The sequence below is a fragment of the Cetorhinus maximus genome, chromosome 3 (genome assembly GCF_964194155.1).
Source record: "Cetorhinus maximus chromosome 3, sCetMax3.hap1.1, whole genome shotgun sequence".
NCBI classification, from domain to species: domain Eukaryota; kingdom Metazoa; phylum Chordata; class Chondrichthyes; order Lamniformes; family Cetorhinidae; genus Cetorhinus; species Cetorhinus maximus.
In genome coordinates, this window is record NC_135881.1 from 72312031 (window position 1) to 72324750 (window position 12720).

The 12720-nt window shown below is 42.7% G+C and overlaps 1 protein-coding gene across 4 annotated transcripts in view; it reads left to right on the forward strand.

The window, feature by feature from the left end:
• The window catches only part of LOC144678719 (raftlin-like), a 130763-nt gene that overhangs the window by 62100 nt on the left and 55943 nt on the right, over nt 1-12720 (forward strand). For all 4 annotated transcript variants that reach the window (XM_078538547.1, XM_078538548.1, XM_078538550.1 and 1 more), the window contains one exon: nt 9673-9781. In XM_078538547.1, the coding sequence (XP_078394673.1) occupies nt 9673-9781 (109 nt within the window). The remainder of the gene's footprint in view (nt 1-9672; nt 9782-12720) is intronic.

The following is a 12720-nucleotide window of genomic DNA, read 5'->3' on the forward strand; positions in this document are numbered from 1 at the left end:
TATTTAAAACTTTCAAATGATGCATTTCTACTTATGTAGCATCAACAGCATTTATAATTTCTGAACTTCTGGTCCTAACTTTTACATAGCATATACAAAAGCATTTCTTAATTTTCTGATTTAGCTGTAATTTTTAAAATTTGTTTGTTTGGTGTGAGGACGGCCCCTGGCCCATAACCAGCTAAATTCTTCATGACTCAGGGAAACTAAAGGAAGAATTTTGCATTTTAAATAGCATATTTTACATCATCAGGACTTCCCAAATTACATCATGAACAATGGATTACTTCTGAACTAGAGTCACTATCCAGGGCAAATGTTGCAGCCAATTTACAACAGAACAAGGTCCCACAAACAGCAATAGGATAAAAGGCCAGTTAATTTCTGTATTTGGCGATGAGTAATGGAATGCCTAGGAGCAACAGGAAAACTTCCTGCCCTTGTTTGAATAGAGCCATGGAATTATTTTGCCCTCTTGAAAAGGCAGGTGGAGCTTCGGTTCAATATGTCATTAAAAGAGTGTATTTCTGTCAATGGGCAGAATCTTGTTGAGGGGTCGGAGCTCTTGTGTGCTGGCCGGAGAGCCAGTGAGGGACCCACTGTGCCTCTTTTCAGGAAGGCCTGCTGAACCAAAAGCCAATCAGGCAGTGGTGATGCCACTGGGAGGCCTTCCCCTGGAATCAAGACCCTGGGGACAAAACTCTCGCCTACCGAGAGCTGCCAGGCTGGCCAGTCAGAGGCCAGCAGCTCCACTGGGGAGGCCGTGACTGTAGCCATGAAGGATAGGGACCAGAGTCCTGGGATCAGGGAGTGACCTGGGCCACAGATAAGTAATGGGAGGGGGGGGAGGGTGTTTTACAGGGTGGGGGTTGCAGGGTGCAGAGGGGTTGGCAGCAAGACCAGGGGAGTGGTTCTCTTCCAGAAGCCCAGTCTCTCGATCAAGCACTGAGTGTCTTTGATCGAGGGAGATCCCCCACCTCCCCAAGAAGTGACAAGCTGCCATGCATGCCACATAGCGACAGGCTCGCCCGCCAATGGGTTCATACAGTAGCGACAGGATGAGGCTGTTAAGTGGTCATTAATTAGTCACTTAAGGGCCTCAATAGGCGGTGGAGTGGGAAGATTGACCTTTGGGCCTTCCTGCCCAGGACTTAATTCTGGCAGAGGTGGGAAGGTGGCGGGATGCAGGTACGTCACTATCCTGCCTAATTATATGCCCTTCCTGCCACTAGGCTCAGCACAAGTGAGAGCAGAAGTTTCCGCCCAATGTAGCACTCACTCATTATTGCACTGAAGTTTCAGCTTAGATTGTGCAATCAAATCGAGGAGGAGGGCTTTAGAAGCTGAAGTCTTCAAATGTATAGGCAAAAGTGCCACCACTGAGGCAAGCAGATATATGAGTCAAACATAGGCCAGGGTTTGATTGAACACAAAAAACCACGCCAGGATCTTTGTCATGAGTTAAATAGAAAATAATGGAAGTGATAATTGTAATTTAAACAAGTTCATCCTAAATTAAAATAAAAAATACTGAAAATACTCAGAAGTATTTGTGGAGAGAAACAGAGTCAACATTTCAAATTGATAACCTTTCATCAGAACAGAAGGAAGGTAGAAATGTAAGAGTTTTTAAGCCAGTAGAATGGGGGAGGGGGCAGGAGGAACAAAAGGGAAGCTCTGTGATAGGGCAGAGGAGAGCAAAAATGAACCAACAAATGATTTAATGATGCAAAAACCAAAGAGACTGGTAATGAGTATAATAAAGAAACAAAGATTATATACATATAGAGCAGCCATTTGGATGCAACATGAAGAAATAAAGAAAGAAACAAGCCAGCAGAAAAAAGCCTACATAGAACAAGATGGAGGCAGAGGTTATGATCTAAAGTTATTCAACTCAACGTTGAGTCCAGAATGCCAAGACGAAAGACAAGGTGCAGCTCCTTGAGCTTATGTTAAGCTTTATTAGAACACGGTAGCAGGCCATGGATAGAATGGTCAGAATGGGAATAAGCCACATCATGAACAACAAATACAGAAATACAGTGTGTGTGTATATATATATATGTGTAGTTACACGAATATATATATTACACTAGATTACACCAATACACTAAATTAAAAGAAGTGCAAGTAAATTACTGTTTCACTCGGAAGGAATATTTGGTTTTATGTATTTGCTGGGTTGCTATATATATTATTTATCTCACAGCAATGCAGAGATGATTCTAGTGCTAAATCCAAACAGCTTATTTATAGAACTTTAAAAGATCTCATGACTTACAGGATTTTGTACACATGTATCTGGTATCAACCAGATCCTTTCTGGAACCTTTAGTAGTGTCAGCTCTCTAGCTCCACCCATAGACTTCAACAATCAAACACAGTTACATTGATCAATGAACAGGCTGACACAATAAAATACAGATCAATTACCATTGAACACTACATTTGTGACCTAGGATAGTGAGAAGGGAGGAGGTATAAGGACAGGTGCTGTATCTCCTATGCTTGCACAAAAAGGTGCCACAGGGTTGGGGGGTGGAGTGTGGTGTTAGGAGTGATACGACCAGATGACAGATGCCAGGATTTTCCCTTTTTTCCCATCCCTCGATTGATCATAACAGGGTTTTTTGAAATTTATAAGGATTTTGATGTATGTACTTAACTGTTTATGTGCTGATTACAAAGAACTCAGTCTGATAGTCTTTCTTGAGATTAAACACAAAGGGGTTAGTTTTTATTGAGCTAAAGACCCACCCAAGTAAAGACATAAATAAAGGTAAACACACGCCCCAACCTTCGCAAAAGACACACATGCACACAAGCCGGAAAAATTATAAGTTATACAGTAGAGGAGGTTAACTTATAGCCAAATCAAGATTCAATGATAAAAGGCAAAAAATAGAGAGTTCATTGTTTATGAGTCCTTCACTGTTTGTGGTTGAGGCAGTTCTTTCACGGTGGTCTTTAAATTCCAGTGGGGTGGCAGCTGATGTAAACTGTAATTTATCACGACTGTCTCTTGTAAACTGTAATTCATCTTTTTCAAAAGTGGATGCTATGGCACCTGAGGCTTCTTTCAATTGAAATTCTCTATCTCTGTGATGGATTCCAAAATGTAACAGAGATAGGGTCTTGAACTTGAGAACAGAAGGGAGAGAGATGGTGTTACTGGTCCATTCTTCAGACCTCTTCTCCTGTGGACAGTAACCAACAGACAAGCTTAATAATCACAGCTTATCACAATGGGGTTTCGGACATGTGACAGATGTTATTGGTGCACAATGGAGGGTGACTCAAGTTAATGAAATGAGCTGTGATTTTCCATTTTCAAAGCGGGATACCATCAAAACAGATAAGGGTTCTAAGCACCTTCCTTGCATATTAGCTTTGTTAGTCCTCCATTGTTCCTGATAGTTTATATAGTCAGAAAGTCTAGTGGTCCATTGTCCTTATGTCTTGTAGAGAGTTTAGACAATGGTAGGTTTAAAGTCCATCAGGGAAACTGCCTATAGCTATGTCTCCTGCAAATCCATGTTCAGAAAGTTTCCAGACTTGACCAATTTGTAGGTCAGGTAACCTTTGCAGCCATTTTAAAGTCAGTGCCTTTGCTTGGCAAAAGCCCTTTTAAAGAAGTTCAAAATATATCTGACCAGCAGACGAAATTAAAGATTAATAGTCCACATCGCACACGACACATCATCATGATGGGGTGACTGAGGAGTAGGCCTGGGTGTTGCAGTGGTAAGAGTCCCATCAGAATGCTGAAAGGGGAGGACAGGGAAGATGTGTTTGGTGGTGGCATCACGCTGGAGCTGATGAAAATGGCAGAGGATGATCTGTTGAATATGGAGGCTGGTGAGGTGGAAGGTGAGGACGAGGGAAACCCTATCATGGATCTGGGAGGGAGGGCAAGGGGCAAGAGCAGAAGAGTGAGAAATGGATCGGATACAGCGGAGGGCTTTGTCAACCACGTTGGGTGGGAAGCCTCAGTTGAGGGAAAAAGAAGATATATCAGAAACATTGTTGTGGAAGATTGCATCATCAGAACAAATTTGAGAGATAAACTGGAAGAATAGACCCAATTTACTTGACAGATCATCGTAGGGCAGCCCATGCATCCCAGGGACCAATCTAATGAACCTTAAGTATGGCACTTCTGACTGACCTTCTGAACTTGTATTAATATAGCACCATTCATGACCTCAGGACATTACAAAGTATACTTTTGAAATACTGTCACTGTTGTAAGAAACACAGCAGCCAGTTTATACATTGCAAGGTCTCACAAACAACAAACAATGACTAAATCATCTGTTTTTAGATGTTGATCAAGCTCTGTAGAATCGAATTATAGAATGGTTACAGCAGGGGTTCCCAAACTGTGGGTTGCCACCCCCAGGATGAGAAATTGGGATTGCGAGCTCTGAGGCAGCAATGGCGGCTGTGGAGTGGAGACTCAGATTTGACAGTCCTGGGGTCAGCTGCAAGGCTCCTTTAAATGTGCATGATTTTTTTTTTACCTATTGCCTAATCCAATGAGTTCTGAGGCTCAATCATTGCCACCAGCAGAGCCTGCAAAATGGTATGTATTTTGTTTTTTGTGCCTGTGTCACTACTTTTTGATCCCCAACCCCACTCAACAACTCTCCCCCTCCCAATTTTCACTCTGTAGTCGCAGCAAGTGTGAAGTCTTAAAAAGGAGTCACAGCAGGAAAAGTTTTGGGAAGCACTTGGTTGCAGCAGAGAAGAAGACCATTAGGCCTGTCATTTCAATGCCACTCTTTAGGAGAGCAACTCACCTTGTGCCACTCCCCTGCCTTTTTATCATAGCTTTGCAAGCTTTTTCACTTCAGATAAATATCCAAATTCTCTTTTGAATGCCTTGATTGAATCTGACTCCATTATGTTCTTAGGCAGAGCATTTCAGATCCTAACCACACACTGCATAAAAAAGATTCTCTTCATGTTACCTTTGGTTCTTTTGCCACTTATCTTAAATTGGTGTCCTCTTGGCCTTCTGCCAATAGAAACAGTTTCTCTTTATCCACTCTGTTTGGACCCCTCATGATTTGGAATACCTCTATCAAACCTCCTCTCAACCTTCTCTTCTCCAAGTGAACAGCCCCAGTTTCTCCAATCTATCCATGCGTCTGAAGTCCCCCATCCCTGGAACCATTCTCATGAATCTTTTCTGAACCCTCTCTAATGTCTTCACATCCTTCCTAAAGCATGGTGCCCAGGTGCACTCCAGTTGAGGCTAAACCAGTGTTTTATAAAGGTTCATTTTAACTTCCTTGCTTTTGTACTCTATGCCCAAGATCCCTTATGCTTTATTAACCAGTTTTTCAACCTGCTCTGCCACCTTTAATGATTTATGCACGTATATCCCCAGGTTCCTCTGTTCCTGTATCCCCCCTTTACAATTGTACCCTTTATTTTATATTTCTTCTCCTCATTCTTCCTATTGAAATGAATCACTTCAGACTTCTCAGCAGTAAATTTCACCTGCCACTTTTCTGCCCATTCCACCAGTCTCCTGGAAGTTCTACATTATCCTCCTCACAGTTCACAATACTTCCTAGTTTTATATCATCCACAACTTTTGAAATTGTGGTCTGTACACCAAATTAATATAGATGAGGAAAAGCAGTGGTCCTAGCTCTGACCCCTGAGGAGCCTCATTAGATAAAAGCAAAATACTGCGGATGCTGGAAATCTGAAACAAAAACAAAAATACCTGGAAAAACTCAGCAGGTCTGACAGCATCTGCGGAGAGAAAGACAGTTAACGTTTCGAGTCTGTATGACTCTTCATCAGAACTAAAGAAAAATAGAAACAGGTGAAATATAAGCTGTTTGAGGGGGGTGAGACAGGAGAGCTCGATAGAGGGCCAGTGATAGGTGGAGGCAAAGAAGAGATTGCCAAAGACGTCATAGACAAAAGAACAAAGGGGTGTAGATGGTGGTGATATTAGCTATGGAATGTGCTAATAGGTGACATTAAGGGTAGAAAGCAGGACGAGTAAGTGACAGATAGCCCTAGTGGGGGTGGGGTGGTGGGGGGGGTAGGGAGCGAAATGGGCTAAAAGGTGGAGATAAAACAATGGATGGAAATAAATTTAAAAATAATAATAGAAATAGGTGGGAAAAGAAAAATATATTTAAAAAATATATAAATTATTAGAAAAAAGGGGGATTGGAAAGGGGGTGGGGATGGAGGAGAGAGTTCATGATCTAAAATTGTTGAACTCAATATTCAGTCCAGAAGGCTGCAGAGTGCCGAGTCGGAAGATGAGGTGCTGTTCCTCCAGTTTGCGTTGAGCTTCACTAGAACATTGCAGCAGGCCAAGGACGGACATGTAGGCATGAGAGCAGGGTGGTGTGTTGAAATGGCAAGTGACAGGGAGGTCTGGGTAATGCTTGCGGACAGACCGAAGGTGTTCCGCAAAGCGGTCACCCAGTCTGCGTTTGGTCTCTGCAATGTAGAGGAGACCGCATTGGGAGCAGCGAATGCAGTAGACTAAATTGAGGGAAGTGCAAGTGAAGTGCTGCTTCACCTATTTCTATTATTATTTTTAAATTTATTTCCATTCATTGTTTTATCTCCACCTTTTAGCCCATTTCAATCCCTTCCCCCCATCCCACCCTCACTAGGGCCATCTGTCACTTACTCGTCCTGCTTTTTACCCTTAATGTCACCATTAGCACATCATTTAGCTAATATCACCACTGTCAACACCCCTTTGTTCTTTTGTCTATGACATCTTTGGCAATCTCTCCTTTGCCTCCACCTATCACTGGCCCTCTATCCAGCTTCACCTGTCCAACCCCCCTTGAACGGCTTATATTTCACCTATTTCTATTTTTCTTTAGTTCTGATGAAGAGTCATACGGACTTGAAACCTCATTAGATATCTTCCTCTGGTCACCTTGGGATCTTTTAAGTTCACCTGAGAGGCCAGACAGTACCTCGGTTTATTCCATCTTGTCCATAAGATGACCCGTCTGACAGTGCAGCACTCCCTTGCTGTCAGTCTATTTTATATGAATATAGGAACAGAAGTTGGCCATTCAGCCCCTCAAGCCTGTTCCACTGCCATACAATGAGATCATGACAAATCTGTGACCAAATTCCATCTCCTTTGCACTATATCCCTTAATACCTTTTGATAGCAGAATCTATCCACCTCAGATTTAAAATTTAGAGTTGATCCAGCATCAATTATCATTTGCTGTCTGGCACAGGGCTTCAACCCACAACTTTCTACCTCAGAGTCAAGAGTGCTACTCAATAAACCACAGCTAACATATAGCCTATCATTTACACTAGGATGTACCCTCCACCCATCTTCCAAGCATTTCAGCCCTAATTTCTTTATTTTTCTTATCATACTTACCTCTCATTTTTAGTTTTTTTTTCCCCCCTCTTCAGGATTCTCATACCTTATTTGTGGTCAAGACAGTTCGCAGGTAATCAACTTCCAGGTATCTGCAGTGCAATTCTGTAAATAGCCATTCATATATGATCGTGAGTTGTGAGCCCCAAATTAAATTTTGGTGAGAGTCTGTCATAAGATCAGCATAATGGTGATTTTGTCTTTGGATTCTGGCCTGGGGCCCTTTTCCATTGGATTTCTGCCCAAAGAGCCTGTCCTGTAGTTCCTAATACAATCTGAGGCTTCTCGTGTCTGCACGCACTGATGCTACTAGGAGCTCATTACCATTTATTAAAATGATTGGTAACAGTGTTGCTGTCCCCGAAAAAGCAGTCTCATGCTGGTCACCTCCAGCTGTTACTATCCAATTGGGCCCTGCCTTTGTGTCACCTTTGATTAGCAGTCTAGCTCTTCTAATAGCAGTTATCAGGCTCTGAAAGCCCAGTAACACAACAGCCTGCACCCTGGCCCCCAGGATACCGACAGCATTGGCGACTGAAAGTGCTGGTTCTAGGGCCCAGCACTGGTGTAAATGGCCCTGAATTAGTGGGACAAGGTGTCTTTCTCACTATTATTTCCTCGCATTCTGTGTGGAAATGTCTTCCTCAGCTCAGTGCCTTTCTCCCAATGGCCTGGGACACCACTTGGTCATACAGCAATACCCCACAACAAGAATTACTTTAAAAATAAATCCTCCTTTAAGGGCCATTGGCATAAAATAGTTAGCTATTTATAAGGATAGTAATTTAAGGTTTATCATTATGGAAAGCACCAGATGGAAAGGGAAAAAAAAATTCAGGATATGAGAACCAAATGTTGACTCTAAGTGTATCCTGCATGTTGTAATCTTGACATTCCTGACTGCCCACAAAACCTTGGGGTAATTTTATTATGTGCCTACAGCTGATGTTAAAGAGCACAGAAGTTGCTTTGCGAACACTGAGAGACAGATGAGACTGTTCAGAAGGAAACGATCACTGGATAGAAAATAATCGTTGACTTATGCAAGTTAATTCCAGGGAATATCAATATCTAGTCATCTGAGTGGATAAGTTAGCTGCAAATTACTTTCAAATATACCTGCACAAGGTTGCCAATATTTGGCTACCCTGCAATGGAATAATTGTTGAAAACAATGCTCTATACTGTTTATCCAAGTTTAGGAAAGCAATATTGGATTTCCTAGATGCCAAGTATCAAAAATAGTTTTTTGAGAGTAAAAGCACTTAGTCATTGACCCAATTTTTCAATACATAAGATTGCAAATGGATTTGGAGTCTTGAGGAAGCCCTGCTTTTTCTTGGTTGGGAGGCTGGGACTTTGAAGAAGAGTCATACGGACTCAAAATGTTAACTCTGTTTCTCTCTCCACAGATGCGGCTCAGACCTGCTGAGTTTTTCCAGCATTTTTTGTTTTTATTTCAGGTTGGGACTGTTGTTGGCTGAACACAGAATGACTGACTCTCGATGCGGGAGCAAATGTGATAATGAAAGAGTTAAGGGAAAATTAAAAACAGAAAATCAAGTCAAATGAATTTTCATATTTTAGGCAATTTTTATCCGTAATCCGATTTAACAGTACTGGAGCATCTGAGTGTTGTAATAATGTTTATTGGTATTTAACACGGATTTGATTTGATTCATAATTCAATCTGTAGTTTTATGTAAGAAGGTTTTAATGAAAATAGTAGGGAACTGTTAGTTCTATAGCTCAATTATTTTAGCATAAGATTCCCAACAAAATGCACACAAGACCCCTTCCTAACAACACCATGGGTGTACCTACACTCCATGGACTGCAGCGGTTCAATGTTACGCTCACCACCACCTTCTCAAGGCCAATTAGGGGTTGGCAATGAATGCTGGCCTAGCCAGCAACACCCACATCAAGTGAACGAATAAAAAAAGCTCCTGTCATTTTGGCTTGTTTGATGAGTTTTCACAGCTTACACACTGTTGTAAAACAGTTTTTGTAGGGTGTAAGCTTTGCACTGTTTGACTGTTATCTCTTTCTGCAGTGGAGTTCACAAGCCCAGTTGTTCCAGCTCAATTTGTTTCAGTCAAGTCAATGTCTGTTTGGAGAGTGATTTGTTTTGTGGTTATGAAGGAGAAAATAATGCATCTTGGGGTAGGGGGAGAAATAAAATAAATTAAAATTAATTTTTAAAATTGTATGTTACTAATAACTTTGAGGATCACCATAACCCATTATTCTTTCTCCAATCTCCTCAGCTCTGAAGAGAATAATGCCAAGACTGAGCCATGCAGCCTTGAAGTAGAATGGAGTTTGCTGTCCAACCAACTTCCTAAATCAAAAGGGCTAGCAGATGTTCTTCAAAAAGTAAGAGCCTAATCCATTTCTTTTCCCTTTCTTTACCTTAAGAGAATTAGTTTGTTATCATGGACAAAAAAAGGTTTTGAATTTGCTTATTTGCATTCTTACAGTGAGCTTTGTAACTTCCCTAGAACTTAATGGGCAGGAAATTGGCACTAGTTTTATGAACACTACATATGCCCTTACAGCTTTAAAATAGCCTCCATGGCATGTGAACACAATTGTGCAGCAAATCCAGCCAGATGCCATGTTGTTGCAGACATTTACACGCCTGCGGTCAACCTTTGCCAGAAGTAACAAAGCAGCTAGATCATGATTTCAAACAGTGTGCAATGCTATTTGCTGCCGGTGATGCCATTTGGAGCTCAGTACTCCAATCAATGATTTCTCTAAACCTCTTGGGGAGTCAGGAGTTGAGTTACTCTCCACAGAATTCGTAGCCTCTGACCTGCTTTTGCAGCCACAGTGTTTAAATGGCTAGTCCAGTTCAGTTTCTGGTCAATGGTAACCCCCAGGTTGTTGATAGTGGGGGTTTCAGCGATGGTAATGCCATTGAATGTTAAAGGGAAGATGGTTAGATTCTCTCTGGTTGAAGATAGTCATTGCTTGGCACTTGTGTGGTGTGCATGTTGGTTTCCACTTATCAGTCCAAGCCTGACTATTGACCAGGTCTTGCTGCATATGGACATGGACTATTTCAGTATCCAAGGAGTCACAAATGGTGCTGAACATTGTGCAATCATCAGCAAACATCCCCACTTCTGATGGAAGGAAGGTCATTGATGAAGCAGATGAAGATAGTTGGGCCTAGGACACTACCATGAAGAACTCCTACAGTGATGCCCTGGAGCTGAGATGATTGACCTGCAACAATCACAACGTCTTCCTTGGCTGCTTATGATTGTGCTCCACCTTGTCCAGCAAGAGAGAGGGAAGAGAGTCAGCAAGTGTCGTCCAATCTATTAGGCTGATATGGCTGCCATGGTTTTTTTTTATTCATTCATGGGATATGGGTGTCATTGGCTGGGCCAGCATTTATTGTTCATCCCTCATTGCCCTTGAGAAGGTGGTGCTGAGCTGCCTTCTTGAACCACTGCAGTCCATGTGTGTAGGTACACCCACAGTGCTGTTAGGGAGGGATTTCCAGGATTTTGACCCAGCCACAGTGAAGGAACGGTGATATATTTCCAAGTCAGGATGGTGATTGATTTGGAGGGGAACATCCAGCTGCTGCCCTTGTCCTTCTAGATGATAGCGATCATGAGTTTGAAAGGTACTGTCTAAGGAGACTTGGTGGTTGAATAGTTGGCAATGTGTGCAAGTTGTGAGATGTAGGTATGAAGCTTGCGACAGGTAGTGTGTGAAGTTGAGGTGAAGCTATGAGTGTGAAGCATAAGGTCAGATTGATAGAGATTGTTGGCAGATGAGTGATGGCTGTGTGGTGATTTGAGCAGTGGCTGATGCTACAATTACAGTTGTTATGATATGGCACATGTGTGAGGTCATTGAGCTTCTTGAGGCATTGCATTCAAGTCCTTGGGCTAGACTCCAGGCATAAATCTCCATGGATATATATTTTCACTGCCTTTTGACCATCTGGATCAGGACATCTCTCTTCCTCCCCACCTCCTCCACCAATACTCCAGTGCAACATCCAAATACCTTGGAACCCTCTATCCCTCCTGTTGTGGCGTTCCTCATTCTTTCCAAGGTCTGATTCTCTTCAACTGCAACTCCCAGCACCTTTAAGAGATGCAGGCTTACTTTAAGCAACTCAGGCTAGCCACTCTCAAGATTGGTTTCCTGTTGATACCCAGCCAATGAACAGTATGGTTAGAGCAGGTAGTACAAAGTTACAATGTGATTCCCACACCTGTTTTAAGTGCTATCCAATTTAACTCCCACTGTGTTCAACCTGGCTGCTTTCCATGTTTGTATATGGCACCTCCATTCAGGAAATGTAACTCCCCCTCAGTGCTCCTGTTAGTTTTTTTTTTGCCAAAGCTCTGCCTAATTTGAACTGTAATGATGGCCTCAGTAATGTGCCAGTGACATGGGATATTTTTCTGGCACAGAGCCAATTAATGCCTCTGTTTTCAATTGAGGCTACAGAGAAATTATGGTTCAAGCTGCTAATAGACAGGGGGAGAGTAATGCCTTTGCATAGCTCCGCTTCTATTGATGCTGTGCTGCCAGTAATATCAATGATGCATGCCATGCGGGGTATCCAGATAGTGGCCGGTAGTGCTGGCCAGAATAATTGGCGTAAGTCTACGTAGGACCGATTCGAACACATTTCTCCCCTGATTTTCCGAGAGTGATGTTTATAGACTCTGAATGCCAGAGATCTAGGTTGTAACTCATGGGCCAGGATTTTTCGCTGAGCAGGTGGGCGCGCGCCCGACCTGCTCGAGCTTAAAATGATACGGGATGATGTCCGGCGAGCAGTCCCGATGTCATCACGCACCCGCGCAGTATTTCGGTCGGCAGGCGCACGCGGGAGTTGGCAGCGTGCCTGGCGACAATTAAAAGGCCTATAAAGGCCATTAACAATTCAATTGATTGAAATTTTTCACTGCCCGTCCAACCTTACGGTTGGCAGGCAGGTGATAAGGCCAGGCGGCCTTTGCATTTTTTGCAAAACCTCATCCACAGGCGGGATGAGGTTTCGATCTGTCATTAAAAAATTTTTTAAAAGATTTTATCCTAATTCTTAACATGTCCCTGCTCATGTGACAGAGTCACACTAGGAGAAATGATGGTTAACATTTAAAAAATTTTTATTTTTTATTTTCAAAACTGTTCATCTCCCTGAGGCAGCTCTGTGCCTCCGGGAGCTTTTCCAGCACGGACTTGAGCGCATGCCCGAAGTTTGCGCTCGCCCTCTTACCCCCACCCCTCCTCCCATACAGCGCTGTGCGCTGCCGTGCGTGTTTCATGCTGGG